The 16,147-nt window shown below is 35.1% G+C and overlaps 2 protein-coding genes across 3 annotated transcripts; one reads left to right on the top strand and one right to left on the bottom strand.

The window, feature by feature from the left end:
* The first annotated feature begins 3,882 nt into the window (after positions 1–3,882).
* Positions 3,883–8,044, top strand: LOC110707253 (guanylate kinase 2-like). Of its 2 annotated transcripts, none has more exons than XM_021885272.1 (11): positions 3,883–4,387; positions 4,593–4,640; positions 4,818–4,925; positions 5,045–5,118; positions 5,209–5,338; positions 5,515–5,880; positions 6,024–6,145; positions 6,228–6,363; positions 6,449–6,494; positions 6,587–6,689; positions 6,771–8,044. In XM_021885272.1, the coding sequence occupies exons 2-11, from the start codon at positions 4,638–4,640 to the stop codon at positions 6,877–6,879; spliced, it is 1,197 nt and encodes a 398-aa protein (XP_021740964.1). In that variant the 5' UTR covers positions 3,883–4,387; positions 4,593–4,637; the 3' UTR covers positions 6,880–8,044. The 2 variants fall into 2 exon arrangements, with proteins under 2 accessions (XP_021740964.1, XP_021740963.1); XM_021885271.1 differs by having other exon boundaries at positions 3,884–4,443.
* Positions 8,045–8,795: 751 nt separating this feature from the next.
* LOC110707159 (zinc finger MYM-type protein 1-like) lies at positions 8,796–14,889 on the bottom strand. Its single transcript, XM_021885168.1, has 4 exons — positions 14,591–14,889; positions 10,983–11,325; positions 8,967–10,805; positions 8,796–8,876 (listed from the first exon to the last, which is right to left on the bottom strand). The coding sequence occupies exons 1-4, from the start codon at positions 14,887–14,889 to the stop codon at positions 8,796–8,798; spliced, it is 2,562 nt and encodes an 853-aa protein (XP_021740860.1).
* Between the last annotated feature and the right edge of the window lie 1,258 nt (positions 14,890–16,147).

Raw genomic sequence — 16,147 nt, 5'->3', positions numbered from 1 at the left:
GCTCCTGTGTTCAGAGACACGCAAACACATTTCAGATCGATAACGCTCCCTGAGAATGAGGAGGTTGTCACCAGATTCGAGAAGACAACTCAAAGCGAAGTGGTCTTCGACAGTACTCCCTGAGAATGTGGAGGTTGTCAAATTGAGTTAACAAGATGTCACCCAGAGACGTGTGCTCGGCAATCCCAGGTACGCGTTTCTTTCCCCTCAACTCCTTTATTTGTGGAACTGACGCTTTCTGTAGGTATCGGCGTTAAAATGAATGATTTAGGACTGCAGAACGTTCTGAATCATTCTCTGTCCCTTTCGACTTATTTTGACTTTTGTTTTTGAAATTTATGTTTCTCCAAACTCAGTCAAAGTGGGGGCTTCTATAGACACCTGATTGTGTCCTCAAAAACCAAACCCAGTGATAAGTACCTTTAAACCCAAAATCATTCATTTCGTGTCTTTAAACTTAAAATCATTCATTTCGTGTCCTTAAAATCATTCATTTCATGTCCAAATTATAAAAACGTCCAAACCTGATTATTTTGGTCCATGATCCCAATCTAATTATCATTTAGTTGGATGGGGCTTAAAAAGAGCTTTTCAACGATATATTATAAGCCCAAATCCGACTTAAAATGAGTGAGATTTGGCCAAAATACTAAACCGAGCCCAAACCGAGCCTAGGTCTCCCTTAGCTACGACCCAATGATTATATGGAGAGTCCAAATATTTTAGTCAGGCCCCATATGATCATATTCTCAATCCTAAACCAATTAGGACTCTTTTAGAAGTCTCTAGAAGGTTCTAATTTATCTTTTAAAGATCAAAGAGGTCGAAATCGAATAAAACTTCTCTTTTTGATAATCCTTGTTCAATTCGGATACGGAGACGTCCGGATATATTTTGGAAATACAATTCCATTAGAAATCAAACTCTGTACAGCTTTGCTATCTTTTAGAACCAGCGCGTGACGCTAGAATTATCGCACAACGACAGCCCTGGCGCGACGCGTTATCTCCCAGCGCGACGCGACAATTCTGTCACGTCGTGTCGAAAGCAGTTCTATTTTATTTGGAACTTCTAGATTTTTATGATCGTCCATACTCTCTTTTTTCCTTATAAATAGTTTTCCCCATTTCAGATCATGGACAACAACCATCAATAATCCTTAGCTTTAATCATCATTCAAATACCTATGTTCTTAGCCTTAGCCTAAACACATCCTTGATAATCTCCCAAATTAGTCACAATACCTCCTTCGCGAGATTCGAATACTCCAAGCCATACTCGATGTTGACTTCGACCTCGATGTGAAAGGTTGATAGTTCTGAGGGTTTGGTCCTAAATCTGTATTTCAATTCATATTTGATTTATTTACTTTATTGATTTAACTTTCTTGAAGTTTACTACCGTGTATATTGTTTTAATAGCAAGAAGGTTGAGGCATCAAAGTGAGTAATTCAATTATCCTTTTTATCATTCTTTCGATTTTGGAGTAAAAATCATGTTTACAATGTTATGTTAATTTCTAGTATCATGTTTAGGATGTTATATTGATTTCTAGTATCATGTTTAGGATAACGCTTTGATTTTGTTATCAGTGACATGCTAAGAGTTGTTATTAATCCGTTTAGTATCATGCCTAAAATCTTACTACTTATAATGTTTTGATGATGTTCTTATGATGACGATTGTTGTATTAATCATATGTTGCTTGATTATTCAAGATTTATTGTTATTACTTGATCACGCCCCTTCTTGTAGGTTTAAAAGGAATTTGTACTTGAATCACGCATAATAAGATAATTAATAATTTGATTTTAGGTTAATATGATTTTAATTCAAGTGATCACCAATAATAGATTTGATTGTGCATTAATAATCAACCAACGTAGATTAAATAGGATTAGGATTAACTCGATGTATGTATGTTGATTGAAAAGCGCGCATGAATATCAATAAGAATCAAGTAGAGGCCTATTTAGGGCAAGTTTGGCTTCTCTCAGGTCAAATTCATACCATCATTCCCGAACATCTAGTCATGGTTTCGGACCACTATGGAGTTAGCAATATCTGTGATTGTGAATGGGGTGTAACTTTCATACCCGTGAACGATTTACAAGTTCCTAAAACTTGTTGGTGACTCTTTTTCTCTAGCTTATTTTTCTTGGAGCGCCGCCATGCTTAAGAACATGACACCACAGTAGGGCGGAGTTGAAATATTCCCTACTTGTACATAATAGGGTTGCCAACTAAAGTTTATAGATGTTATTGATAGTATATATAAGGGTTACCTAATAAGAGGTATAGAGGTTACACATTCTCAATTTTAGGGGCTACTTATTTTATTTTATTTGAGGGGTGGGGTTACTTAATAATTGGTACTTATTTTTGTTAAGGTACCAACTCCACTTACACTACTTTTTTATTACTATTTATCTTTTTAACTAATTAACAATTAGTTAAATTCCCACTAATTTATAAAATTCTTCCTTTGGTCTTCACCCTATAGTTTTTCTAAAAACTTTTTGTAATACCTTGTGATTATTACAAAACAGAGAGAATATTGAGAAAGTTACAACATACTCCATATGATTTATATATGTAGGGGTGTTCGCGGTGCGGTTTAGATCTCAAACTACATCAAATCGCAAAATTGCGGTTTGCATTTTTTTCAAACCGCACTTATAACCAAATCGCACCAAACCGCACCGCAAAATGCAATTTGGTGCGGTGCGGTTTAGCCACATTTTTTTAAAATTATAAATAATTATTAAAAAAAAACTTTTATTTTATTTTGTGATTATTAACTTATAATTCAAGTATTAAACTCTTCTTTTAACTTTTAATCAGCTAATAGTCAAAGATTACATTATATTTTAAAGTTATTTTTTTATAATGTATTTTTAATAGATTTAGTATAAAAATGGTTTAACGGTTTGCGGTTTGACGGTCTTAACCACATCAATGTGTGGTTCGGTCTTAATTTTTTTGGAAACTGCACCCAGTCGCAAAACCACAGTTTGGTCATTTTCGAAAACCGCAAACCGCACCAAATCGCAAAATTGCGGTCTGGTTTATGATTTGGTGCGGTCTAGACCGCACTTTGAACAACCCTATATATATGGAGTTACCTCTTTGTGTTCTGTTACCTGTTTATGTAACATGGTTTACCTAATTTGTTTTATTTTGGGGTGTTTTCAGTAGAAATGAATAGGTGATAAAAACTCAAGTAGGGCCTTTTGCCCAAACCTGCAAACAGTGTGGATTTATTGGGCCAAAACAGGATTTTTTAGGGTTGGGTTCAGGTTTTAAACTAAAAATGCTTTTTTAGCCTTCCTTATTAAACCCCCACTTTTTACAGGCTAGGCCATTGATGATTAGTTGATCACCTCTAGTTTTCAGTACATATAATGAGTGTTTGAATGGTAAGTTGAAGATTATATTTGATTCATTATCTATTTATCAAAATCTTTGTTGCTTTAAATTTAAAGTGTTGATGTGTGTTTTATACAGAAATAGAGTTAGTAAAAGCATCAAAGTTCATTAATTGATTTGTTGTTGAAATTTGAGTGTTTTCTTACATTTTAAAGCCGTTAGTGAATTCTGTTAATCGTTGAAAGCGACGTGTTGCCAGCTTACCACACGGTTTGTTTTGTGTATTGCCAGCCTCACTAAAGACACCTAAAACATAATTATCCCGTGTTGCAACATTAAAAGAACATACAAATTTGAAAGAATAAAACGAAGAAAATAGCAGTATTTTTGTGATAAATTTTATTTATATAATTTACCGATGTCAACTTGTTTCATTTTTATTTTTCTTTATACTACGTATTTATATACATTCAAGTACAAATGAAAAAAAAATGAAAATTCATTGCAACTACTCAAATCAACAAGGACCCCAAAAATTATTTTTATTATTTATTTTCTTTTGTTAAAAAAAAAGGAAAAGCTCCCACCAAAGAAGAGGAAGGAGTCCGGTAATCTGGGTTGTGTTTCTACAAGGAATTGAAATTGGAATACCCCCAAAAACAAAGGCAGCCAGCAAACCCCACCTCTTTCTGTTAACCCTTCCCTCACTTTAAATTCTTCTTCTCTCTCTCTCTTTGCCTACAAATATGCCAATTCTTCTCTTCTTTTCTCCTTACTTCTTCTTCCTACACTTTTCTGATTCTTTCAATCCTAAGTTTATCTTACTTTAATTCCATTCATTTTATTTGATTTGATTTTCACTTAAAGTTGTCATCTTTCACCCCTTTTCAATCAATCTTTGTTTAGGGTTTTTATTTCTTTTTTTAATTAGGTTTTGCTTCATTCTTCCATTGCTTTACTCCTCTAAAAAAAACTCTCTTTTGGTTCTATAAAAACAAAGAAAAATTCAAGTTTTTAGGTACTGTGTTCATTACACATTGCTTCTTTGATCCTTTGGTTATAGTTAGGATTTGGGTATGTTTTTTACCCTGTTTTTGTAATTACCCTTCTGGGGTTTATGTTAAATTTGCCCAGATTTTTTCTGTGCTACATTCTGTTCATTTTTAGGTCTTATTTGGGTGATTGAATTTGTTTTTGATCTATTTTTTGTGTTTTTATTGCAGTTTAGGGGTGTTTTGAGTCTCTTGGAGGAGTAAGAAGATTTACTCATGGTAAGTTCATTGCTCCTATTTACTTTCTTCTATTTAAAAGATTTGTTACATTTTTTCCGACGCCAATATAAAATGGTTCATACCCTGAAGCATATGATTTTTTGTTGAAACATAGGTAGATCAAATTGGGTTACCTGTATTTTTTAGAAATCTGATCTGGGGTTGTTTTTGACACAGGGTGAAGCGCCAGCTTTTCTGTTTGATGATCTGCAGAAAAGTAATGGAAATGGGGTTGATTTGTTTTGTAGGGGTAGAGAAACAACAACTATTGTAGGTAAAACAAAGGTATTGCAATCTGTCATACTATAATAAACTATACTTTTTTTTTTCTCTCTTTCACCAATAATTAATTTAATTCAATTTGTATTGATTTTATTGATTTTTATTTGTTGGTTTGTTTTTAGTACTTGATTGGGGATTATGATGATTCAACATTGTCCATTGGAGTTAAGGTTTTTGACAACTCCTTGGAAAACTGGTAAGTTATATGAATGTTGTTTTATTGTTTGATTATGTTATGTTTTGTTCTATTTGTATGTTGAATAACATAGTGTTATGAACATTATAGGATATATCCTGCAGTTTTGGGCACTAAGCCATCTCTGAGCTCTGATCTTTGGGCTCTGCCGCTAGGCGAAGATCGGGTTTTGGTGATCAAGAATGGTGCATCAACAGATGATAATCTTTGGTTTCTTGAGGTGAGGATCCTATACAGTTGGAGGAATATTATGATGATTTGAGATAATTTTTGTGGAATGATGAATCTAGGAGGGTATATTAGTTGTAACACTCAATGTTGATGGTTCTTGGAATACATTTTGTTTTAATGTAATTTGAGGCAGTTATGATTAATTAATGTGCAATTTATTGATAGGTGGACACACCATATGTTAGACAACAGAAAAAGGTTTTAGGGAGTGATAATGTTGTGGCTTGGAGTAAGGGAGTTATGGGGTATGCTGGGAAACCTATTGTTATCAGTGGTCCTTCTGGTGTGGGCAAGGGCACTTTAATTGCCATGCTCATGAAGGAGTTTCCGTCGATGTTTGGATTCTCTGTGAGCCACACAACCCGCGCTTCCAGAGAGAAGGAGGTTAATGGGGTTCATTACCATTTTACTGAGCGAAGTGTAATGGAGAAGGACATAAAAGACGGAAAGTTCCTCGAGTTTGCTCAAGTCCATGGAAACTTATATGGAACTAGTGTCGAATCTGTTGAGGTTGTTGCTGATTCAGGAAAGGTGAGGACGAAAGTTCTATTTCTTTCCCGTCTTTGAATAAACAACATGATATTTAGTAAACAATTCGTCTTTAAAGTGATCAGTAGTTATTGCTTGTCTATACTACAAAACGTTGAGACAATTATATTGGTCTCTTTACGCAGAGATGCATTCTTGACATTGATGTTCAAGGTGCAAAGTCAGTGAGGGCTAGTTCTCTTGATGCGATCTTTATCTTTATATGCCCCCCATCATATGAAGATCTCGAGAAGAGGCTTCGTTCTAGGTAAACTAGAGCTGCTTGCAGTTGGGATGCCTGTATAAGTTACTCTTATGATTTATTCCAACTTACTTCTCCTTTTAAACAGAGGGACTGAGACAGAGGAGCAGCTTCAGAAGCGTCTTCGCAATGCCAAGGGAGAACTCGAACAGGGAAAATCTCCCGGTCTCTTTGATCATGTCCTGGTCAATGATGATCTTGAGGCCTGTTACCAGTCTCTAAAGGTGATTATTCCTAGTTCAAAGACCCTTTCTTTCGAGTCAGCATGTGTTGATAGTGAAATGCTAAATTTTGTATTTTGGCTTGTAGAATCTCCTGGGCTTAGATAAATCTGCTGACAAAACAAACCAATCTGGTAAAAATTCCCAAATCGATACGTTACCTTCATATGATCTGTCTTCCTTAGCTCATTATGCCTGATGAAATATTTTAAATTTTTATATGCAGTCCCAAAGATTGGTTTTCCTATGGTGAATTTGGTATCAAAAGTGGGTAACAAAATATACTTAAATTCTACAATGTTAAATCTCGGAAATGCATCAAAGAACTCGTAAGTCTCTTGCATTCGGATATAATTCAGTTATGTTAGACATTAATATTCTCATTAATCTTTGTTTATTGGGTTGAACAGGTTTGTGCTGGATGTCTCTTCACTCAAAGGAGGGGCACCCGGACGGACACGAGGTTTAGATCTATATTCCGTTTTCTCATTGGCTAATGGGTTCGGAATGCTGAGTTGACATCCTTCTAAACAAGCTAACAGCCAACTTATTTTTTTTTTTCAATTTTGGTCATTTTTTCCATACCATTGTTTCCTTTACCATCAAAATTGGAGTGGCAATTGTTGCCAGTCTTGCCACAAAATTTCGAGAATTCGAATGGTCGAGCTTAGGAAAACTCGATTGAGATACATTCATTCATCTATTGTTTGACGATTTTAGTAATGATGCATTAAGCTATTGTTTGGGTGGAATCTCTAGTTTGGATTATACATACATGTCCTTTAATTACTTGAAAGTTCATGAATGTAATACGAGTAGTTGGTAATTTGGTGTTAGGTTGGTTAACTGGCATAAGATTAGATTGTTGTGGGGTCATGATAACCCCAATTTGGTCAAAACCAAAAGTGTTTTAACTTTCAAAATTACCCCTACTTTAGGTAAATCCGAAAACGCCTCGAGGCTCATTAGTGGGAATATTATTGTAATGGGTAGTTATTCCCGCAACTTGGAGATGGATTTATCATTGCTCGTGGGATTGGGAGCTCATTTGGTTAAATCACTATTTTTAGATTTAGTATCTCCTTGATAAAAAAAGAAAAAAATAAAAAATCATAATAGCTCATCAATAACTTTAAAATTCACTTACCTATAAAAATAATAATGGTAATCCTATTATATCTTTTAAAGCTTTGGAAAAAGTATTGAAGACCCAAGTCTACTCTCAAAGTCTCAATGCATTGCCCCATACAAAACAAAAGGATTATCTTAACTTGGGAGGGTTTTAAACAAGCTTAAACAGATTGTCGGTATATCATATACAGTATCTAGTACGAGTATATTCGAGTGTAATGGAAATTAGCACTTTAGAGGACAATAATATTTATAATTTATTGTATGATGTACTTTTAACGTTTTAGTTGGAAGGAGCTTTTCCATTGATGCCTTCTCAAGTTGCAAGTTGACCAGGTCTAAAGTTGTGTACCAAATGTATAGCTGACAAATGCAAGAGGCGCCTTCCTTTATTTATTTTCTTTCGGCCGCCTTTTACTAGTATACGTGTTCTTGAATCTTGACTATGAATAATCCATTCACTTATATACCCTAAATTACGGACTAGTTGACAAGCTGATTTGTTCTAGACGTTATTATCATTTCTTCCCAATTAATTGTTGTTAGTTTTTTACTCTGTTTGTTTATGCTTTAAATGCAATATTTTGACCAGCCCTATCGATCTTAAGTTGTTAAGTTAAAATTTGTTCAACTATTATATTTGTATATGTTAGATTGTTCTGGAGTTAATAATTATAGAAAAAAAAAGAATTAATTATGATAATGATGCAGTAACATACAAAAGTAATTTTTTTTATTGTATTTTATTTATTTTTATGCTAGGAAGATAAATGATTTCATAAGAAATCTAAAATTCCAATATAAATACTACCTCCGGTTTTTTTTATGTGCAACTTTGGTAGGCTTTACGGTTCACGAGACAAAACTTGATAATGGTGATTAATGTATTATAGGGGTATGTAATTAAGGTGGAGAGAGAATGTTATGAAAATTAATCAACCACCCACTGCCACCACCAAGACCAGCCAACACCACCGCCGCCTTCACCAACACCACCGTCTGCTTCACCACCACCATTACCACCCCCACGAAACCACCACCACAACCAACCCCACCCTCACGAAAACCCACCAAAACCCACCGACGGAACCACCACCTCCACGAACACACACCAAAACCAGTGGCGGACCCAGGAATTTCCGACTGGTGGTTCACAATCGATAATCAAGTATGTAAAAAAAAAAAAATTACCGAACAACCAAATAATAGTACTAAAAAATACATCCAAATATTCAAACAGTACAAAATACAACCAAATGTTCATATAATACTACAAAAGACAACTAAATAGTAATGCAAACTTATTACAATAGTTCTCGACGAGTTTTCATGTTTTGATATCGATTCATGATATCTTCCATGCTAACATTCAAAAACAAATCATTCTCCAAATAAGTAATTAAACAATCATTCAACATTTGATCTCCCATGTTATTTCGTAGTTTGTCTTTCACTTGCTTCATGCCAGAAAATACCCTTTCCACACTTGCCGTTGCGACAGGAAGAAGCAACACCAACTTCAAAAGTAAATAGACCCTATCATGAGTTTCAGACAATCCCGTTTCAACCAATTTGATTGAAAGCTCACTAAGACCCTTCAAATTCCAAAACCTTTCATCTCCTCTAACAGAACAAATGTAACTCTCAAGTGTATGACCAAAGACTATCAATTCTGAACTTGGAAATTCATTAGGATAGAATTTCGCAAGCTTAATCAATTTTTCCTTGTCAAACTTAGAAAAACGATCCACAAGACTCAAACAAGACATACACACAAGTAGTTCTTTAGTTATTTCGGGAAATCGATTTTCAAGTTCTTGCAATTGAAGATCAATGACACCAAAAAAAACTTCAACTCGAAAATGATGTAAATTAGACACTTGTGGGCATTTACCTCGAAACAACCTCCTCCCGGGAACAACATATTTAGCCTCCATATCTGGAACTGCAATGTCATAGTCACCAATAAAAGAAATGACCTGTTCCATATGAGAATCCCATCCTTCATCTCTCATTTTTTGCAAATTAGTCTTGGTTACATTAACCATGGCCATTGCATTCACAATGTCTTGATCGTGCTTTTGTAAGGCCACATTCAAAGCATTTGTTATCGCAAATATACTAACCATCAAGTGTGCCACAAACACAAAATCAAAGGACATCAGAAGATTTGTAAGTGTTTGAGCTCTATTAGAATCTATTGTATCAGATACTTTTGCAATATCCTCAAGAGAACCAAGGATTACAGGGAATAAATCAAGTACATTCAAGATTGTCTTGAAGTGAGATCCCCAACGAGTATCACAAGGTCTACCTAATCCACGTTCTTGATTTAAACCTGAACCCGTTTCAAGTTCACCTAGAGACAAAGCATCCACCACTCTTTGAGCTTGATTTTCACGAAGAAACTCTTTCCTTTTTGGTGAACCCCCCACAAAGTTCAACAGAGGTGCAAGTACATCAACAAATAACCAAGCACAATCTGAATTCTTTTTAGCAAGTGCAACTTGAGTCAATTGAAGTTGGTGAGCAAAGCAGTGGACAAAATAAGCTTCTTTACACTCATTCTCTATAAGAGTCCTAAGGCCATTAATAGAACCTTGCATATTACTTGCCCCATCATAACCCTGACCCCGTACTTGAGAGAAAGACAAAGAATGCTCCATTAATAAGGATTCAATAGCAGTTTTGAGAGTCAAAGAAGCAGTGTTTACAACATGCACAATACCAAGTAAACGCTCACACACTTCTCCCTTTCTATTAACATATCTCAAACAAAGAGCCAATTGTTCCTTGTCAGAAACATCAGCGGACTCATCAGCAAGGATAGAAAACAAACCACCATCAATATCTTCAAGCATTGCTTTAGTTTTCTCTTTTGCACATGCATTTATGATATCTTTTTGGACTTTTGGAGAAGTAAGTTGACAATTACTAGGAGCATTTTTTAAAACAACTTTAGAATATTCAGGGTTACCTTTGGAAATAAGGGATAAAAGTGAAAGAAAGTTACCTCTTCTTAAGGAACTTTCTTTTTCATCATGACCACGGAAAGGCAACCCTTGGAGTAAAAGCCATTGGATTGATTCAATTGAAGCTTCAAGTCGCTTCCTATATGCATTTTTACTCTCAGCGGTTTGTTTTGTCAAGGCTTGTGTGATGCTTGACTTTTTCTTCTTGACCAAATCCATAGCTAACACTGCATTATTATGTGCACTCATGTGCTTACCCACATGTTTTCTTATTAAATCCGATCGATTCCATGATTTGAAACCATCACTAACAAAAGCATTACCTCCAAATGCATTTTCATCCTTGAATAGATAACAAGGGAAACAATAGGCAGCATCCTTTTCCACACTATACTCAAGCCAAGTCCAAGTATCAAACCACTTAGCACAAAAGCGACGGTTTTTGCCAAAAATAGAAGTTTGAGGAAATATAAAGTCTTTGGGCTAACAAGGCTTTCTTTGAATGTAAATTCTTCTCACTAAATCTCTATCATCTTTATGAAATTGACTCATCTTTCTCCTCTTTCCTGGATCTTGTGGAAGATTAGCAAATTCATGTTCACTTAATCTTTCACCAAAGATTGGGGCATTAGGAGAACATTGGCCTTGTTCATTTTGAGGGGAATTTTGAGTTGAATAATTGGATGGAGATGAATGTTGTTCACTTTCTTGAGGTGGAGATGTAGTTTGTTCACTTTGTTGAGGTGGAGATATAGTTTGTTCATTTTGTGTTGGATGTGGAAGAGAAGTTGAAGTAGGATTCTTTTTAGCAAAGAAGCTAGTAATGTTTTGCATTTCATTTTGAGTGCGTTTTCTCTTCATTCTGAAAATTGAATGAATAATCAACTAAATCAAACAATATTCCTCAGAAAAATTATTTACAAAGATCATTAGATCATCCAAATAGAAAATTGACAAGATTACAATCCTAACTAATAATTAACAAGCTTAAAATTGACAAGACTAAAATCAACAAACTAATATCTCCACTAATCTATACGACTATACGGAACTTCAAGCTGAATATGCGACTAGCACCACTAAGCACTAACCAATCCACACTGTAATCTAATTATAAATTTATAATCCTCCTTACACAGTTACACTAATAGTTAAATAGTCTAATTGCTGTCTTACACAATGTCCGGCAATACCGGCATCACATATTCACAATTTCAAATAACGACATAAACAGTAAAACAGATAAACTAATAAGTTCAATTTAACAGTCAAAACACAATTTACACAAATAATGCAAATTCAATGAACATTCACCGTATATACTAATTTTAAGAGACAAGTAATGCAAATTTGATCAAAAATTCACAAAAAAAAAAAGAATAAATTGATGAACCTACCTTGCCGGACTGCCGTGTCGGAGGCGGCAGGCGCTGATTGAGGCGACTAGGCGAGCAGCGGAGCAGCCAGCAGCACAGCCCGCACAGCGAAATAGCGAATTGGCTGAATTAAAGACAAGATTGCGAAGTTTAATAAAATTAACTAAATAGACTGAATTGAATTGAAGATTAGAAATTTTAAATAAAAATTACAAACTTACTCTTTGATGAAGAAGTGAAGAACTGGAGTGGAGAACTGGAGTTGGAGTCTTGGAGATGATTGATGAAGGATTGAAGGCCGAAGGGAAGAGGCGAATTGGCAAAAAGAAGAACTGAAGAAGGCTAGGGCTTAAACTGACTTCGTGATTTGGTCATTTGGGGAAAACTGATTTTAGTTTTTTTTTAAAAAAAAATAACTTAAAATTTTTTTTTGGGCCTAGTGAGTCACTTGACCCACCAGGTCTAAGCCCAAGTCCGCCACTGACCAAAACCCAGAACAACGATGGAACCACCAAAACCCACCCACCAGAACCCAGATCCACGACCACCCACCAAAACCCACACACCAAAACCCAAATCCACGACCACCCACCACAACCACGACCCACACCGCCTTCACCGTACCAACACCACTGTCGCCTTCAACGCGGACCCTTCACCACTACCAACCCCACGAAACCACCAACACCCTCATGAAAACCCACGAAATCGCCGGTTGAAGTTGAAGAGAGAGAAAGAAGATAAATGGGGGAAGATGAGGATGACAGAGGAGAGAGAAAATATGGGGGAAGATGAAGATGAATGAGGATGGTTTTGGGTTTCTTGAATTGAAGATGAAGAGTTGATGAATTAGATTGGGTTGGTAGGGGTGAAAATTGGGTAAGAATTAGTGAGTAATAAAATCCAATTATAGTTAATAAATTGTGTTTTAATTTTTTAAATGAGGGTAAAATTGACATTTGACTAGTTTTTTTTTACTAAAAATAGAAAGAAAAAAGAAAGTTGCACATAATATTGAGCGGACTAAAATGACAAAATTTGCACATAAAAAAACCCGGAGGTAGTATAAAATACCTTTTTTTTTTAAAACAATAAATATATAACACCTTAAAACTCACTACATCGCAAATTCGACCAATAATCGCCTTAATAAATAAAAAAGCTACATTTATAGCAATACAATTTGTTAATTAGTACTAATTTGGCTTTAAATCTACTAATACATATTTGTTTGGGTAAAAATACTTATGGAGTTATAGGATGATCTTACACAAATGAGTCTCCTTTTTTATTTAAATCCTTTTGTGAGATAAAATTATTCAAGGTAAGAAGGACATATGAGTCCGAAATAGGGAATTGGGGAGTAATAAAACAATGTTTATTACAGTACTTTCCTTGGAACTGCTCCTTGTTTAGATGAATGAATCGTTTTTCTTTTGCGGCCGTATTTAAATAAATGAAATATTTCTTTATTTTTTAAGTAACATCTCTCTATTTTTAATAATACTCTCTCTATTTTTTAATAATATTTTACTAATTAATGGTCCTTATAAAACCCCTTATTTTCTTCATTCTATTCAAATTTATATACAGTACCTATTATTTTAATAAATTTAACTAACTTTTCTTAAATTATGTGAAAGTCGAAACGTTTCATTTATTTAAACACGGATGATGCATTATTTAATCTTAGTCATAAATCAAACAAAAATAAAATTAAAAGTTTTAGTGACTAGTTGACAGTTTGAATTGGTCCAATTGAGATCTAGTAGTAAAAGAAAAAGTAGGAGATTTCCAAGTCTTTTACTCAAACTCACGGGAGCAGTGCACGACGCACAGTTAAGGCAAGAGATGGAGTGGAGCCCGCTATTGTGACCCTCACGTTTTAGTCTTTACCATACCATTACTGTGTTGCCGCAATCATGTGCGTTGGTATCGTGCAGTGTTTCCTTCCTTTTTTTAGTACTAATAGGTCATAGGATAGGAAACAACCACCTTCCTTCCTATTGATAAGGATGGTTAGATAATCAATTTGAGATCTAACCTAATTTCAGATGTTCTATCTGTTTCAAAATAAGACTCTATTCTTTTGAGTTTTAGAACAAAGCAGAAAAATACAGTTCAAAATAATAGGACTAAGTGTTTTAGTTTAACCGTCATATATTCACCTCGTGACTTTGAAATCACAACCAACTATACATACTTGGCCACTTGGGAGTAGGATTTCCTTACCTCTCTCCTTAACTCTCAAGCGGTGATTTGCGTAAATGAGCTGGCTAACTTGTGAGATGTATTGATTTAAATTGAACCAACTTCTTTTTTTTTTTTTTTTTTTTAAAAAAAAAAAATAAAAATACTTCCTTCGTTTTTTTTATTTGCAAGAGTTTGACTTTTTCATTATCACACACCACTTTGACCCATATTAATGATTTATAGCTAAAGTAAAAAAAAATGAGCGAGTCCAGGTTTCGCAATTTGATGAACTACAAACGTTAATCAAATGGCATTCTCGTAATTATTTTGCCTTGTTTTATGCGAAAAGCATTTAAAAAATATATTTACGGTCCAGTGCCAATTGGCAGTGAAGGACCCATAGTAACGGGAAGTTAACGAAGGCGTTTCAGGTTGTAGCACATGTGACTTATCAGGGATATACTTTCTTAACTGAGATACATGAAATACATCATGCACTTTACTTAGCTCCATAGGTAAGGCCAACCTATAAGCCACTTTGCCTATCCTTCGTAATACTTCATATGGACCAATATCTTTGGGCTAAGCTTTCCTTTCTTTCCAAATCTCATTACACCTTTCATTGGTGACACCTTTAACAATACTTTGTCACCGACCCCAAATTCCTCCTCTCTACGCTTCAAGTTTGCATAGCTCTTTTGGCAATCTTGCGCCGCTTGAATCTTAGCTTGAATCTCCCTTACCTGCTTAATTGTATCCTCGATCATTTGAGGCCCTATAATCATTGTTTCGCTTATGTCGCTCCAACAAATTGGATTGCGACGCTTCCTTCCATATAATGCCTCAAATGGAGTCATGATAATGCTTGTATAATAGCTATTATTATAGGAAAATTCAATTAAGTCCAAGCTATCTTCCCATCCCCCTTGGAAATATATAACACAAGCCCTCAATATGTCTTCCAAAGTTTGAATGGTTCTCTCAGTTTTCTCTTCTGTGGCAGGGTGAAATGTTGTACTTATCTTAAGTGTTGTACCAAAGTTTTCCTACACACTCTTCTAGAACCTTGAAAGAAACCTAGAATCTCTGTCAGACACAATATATTTTGGAACTCCATGTAATCTCACCACATTCTTGATGTAAGCTTTTGCAAGTTACTCCATTTTCAAGGTCTCCTTCATTGGTATAAATACTGCAGATTTTGTAAGTCTATCCATCACTACCCAAATGGTGTCATTTCCACTATTTGACTTTGGGAGGCAAGTCACAAAATCCATTGAAATACAATCCCATTTCCATCCAGGAATTTTCAATGATTGCACAGTTCCTTGCAGTCTTTTGTGTTCTATCTTCACTTTCTGATAAGTTAGACACTTTGCCACAAATTCCGCAACCTCATTCTTCATTCTGGGCCACCAATACATCTTTTTCAGGTCTTCATATAGCTTTTCCCCTCCTGGGTGTACTGAATACGGTGTATTGTGGTCTTCTTCCATCAACTTTCTCATTACCTCCTCACATTTTTGTGGTACACACCAACGACCTTTGTACCTTAAACTCCCATCTTCATTTAATTTTGAAATCCGTAGCTTTTCCTTGCTTTATTTTCTCACAAATCCTATCCAACTTTACATCTCTTGCTTGATTTTCCCTTATCTCATCAAATATTGTTGGTTGAATACTTAGGTTCGCAAGTATGCCTGCTGGCACTCCCCATTCTACCACTTCTAGATTCATTTTCCTCATTTCTCTACATAACTCATCAGCCACTATCAAAGTATTCAGTCCATGATTGGTTTTACGACTTAGAGCATCTGCGACTACATTTGCTTGCCCCTCATGATATTGTTTGTCTAAGTCATAATCCGTCGTATATTCTAACCATCTTCTTTGGCGTGAGTTTAAATCCCTTTGAGTGAAAATGTATTTCAAACTATTCTGGAAACATATCCAGAAACTCATTTACTACTTCTATATCTTCAGGCTTAGTTGTCTCTTCATGTTCCATATTCCTCACACTACAAAAATACATTGGATGCCCCTTCTTAATATACTTTGCCAATTTTAACACATATATGATCCTTGGGCACTTGGTTTCACCATGCATCCAATATG

This window comes from Chenopodium quinoa, unplaced genomic scaffold, assembly GCF_001683475.1.
Source record: "Chenopodium quinoa cultivar QQ74 unplaced genomic scaffold, ASM168347v1, whole genome shotgun sequence".
In the NCBI taxonomy this organism is placed as follows: Eukaryota; Viridiplantae; Streptophyta; class Magnoliopsida; order Caryophyllales; family Amaranthaceae; genus Chenopodium; species Chenopodium quinoa.
Note: the sequence above shows the minus strand (reverse complement) of the source record. Positions and strands in the feature narration are given on the sequence as shown.

What these genes read in the sequence shown, in the direction of transcription:
- LOC110707253 (XM_021885272.1), top strand. An exon ending in ATAATCTTTGGTTTCTTGAG is followed by an intron (nt 5,339 to 5,514) that starts GTGAGGATCCTA and finishes ATTTATTGATAG; the next exon opens with GTGGACACACCATATGTTAG. An exon ending in GAGAAGAGGCTTCGTTCTAG is followed by an intron (nt 6,146 to 6,227) that starts GTAAACTAGAGC and finishes CCTTTTAAACAG; the next exon opens with AGGGACTGAGACAGAGGAGC.
- LOC110707159 (XM_021885168.1), bottom strand. Translation starts at nt 14,889, where the DNA reads ATGACTCCATTTGAGGCATTATATGGAAGGAAGCGTCGCAATCCAATT. An exon ending in AAGATATTGGTCCATATGAA is followed by an intron (nt 11,326 to 14,590) that starts GTATTACGAAGG and finishes TTCAATTTTCAG; the next exon opens with AATGAAGAGAAAACGCACTC. An exon ending in ATAAAGATGATAGAGATTTA is followed by an intron (nt 10,806 to 10,982) that starts GTGAGAAGAATT and finishes TATCTATTCAAG; the next exon opens with GATGAAAATGCATTTGGAGG.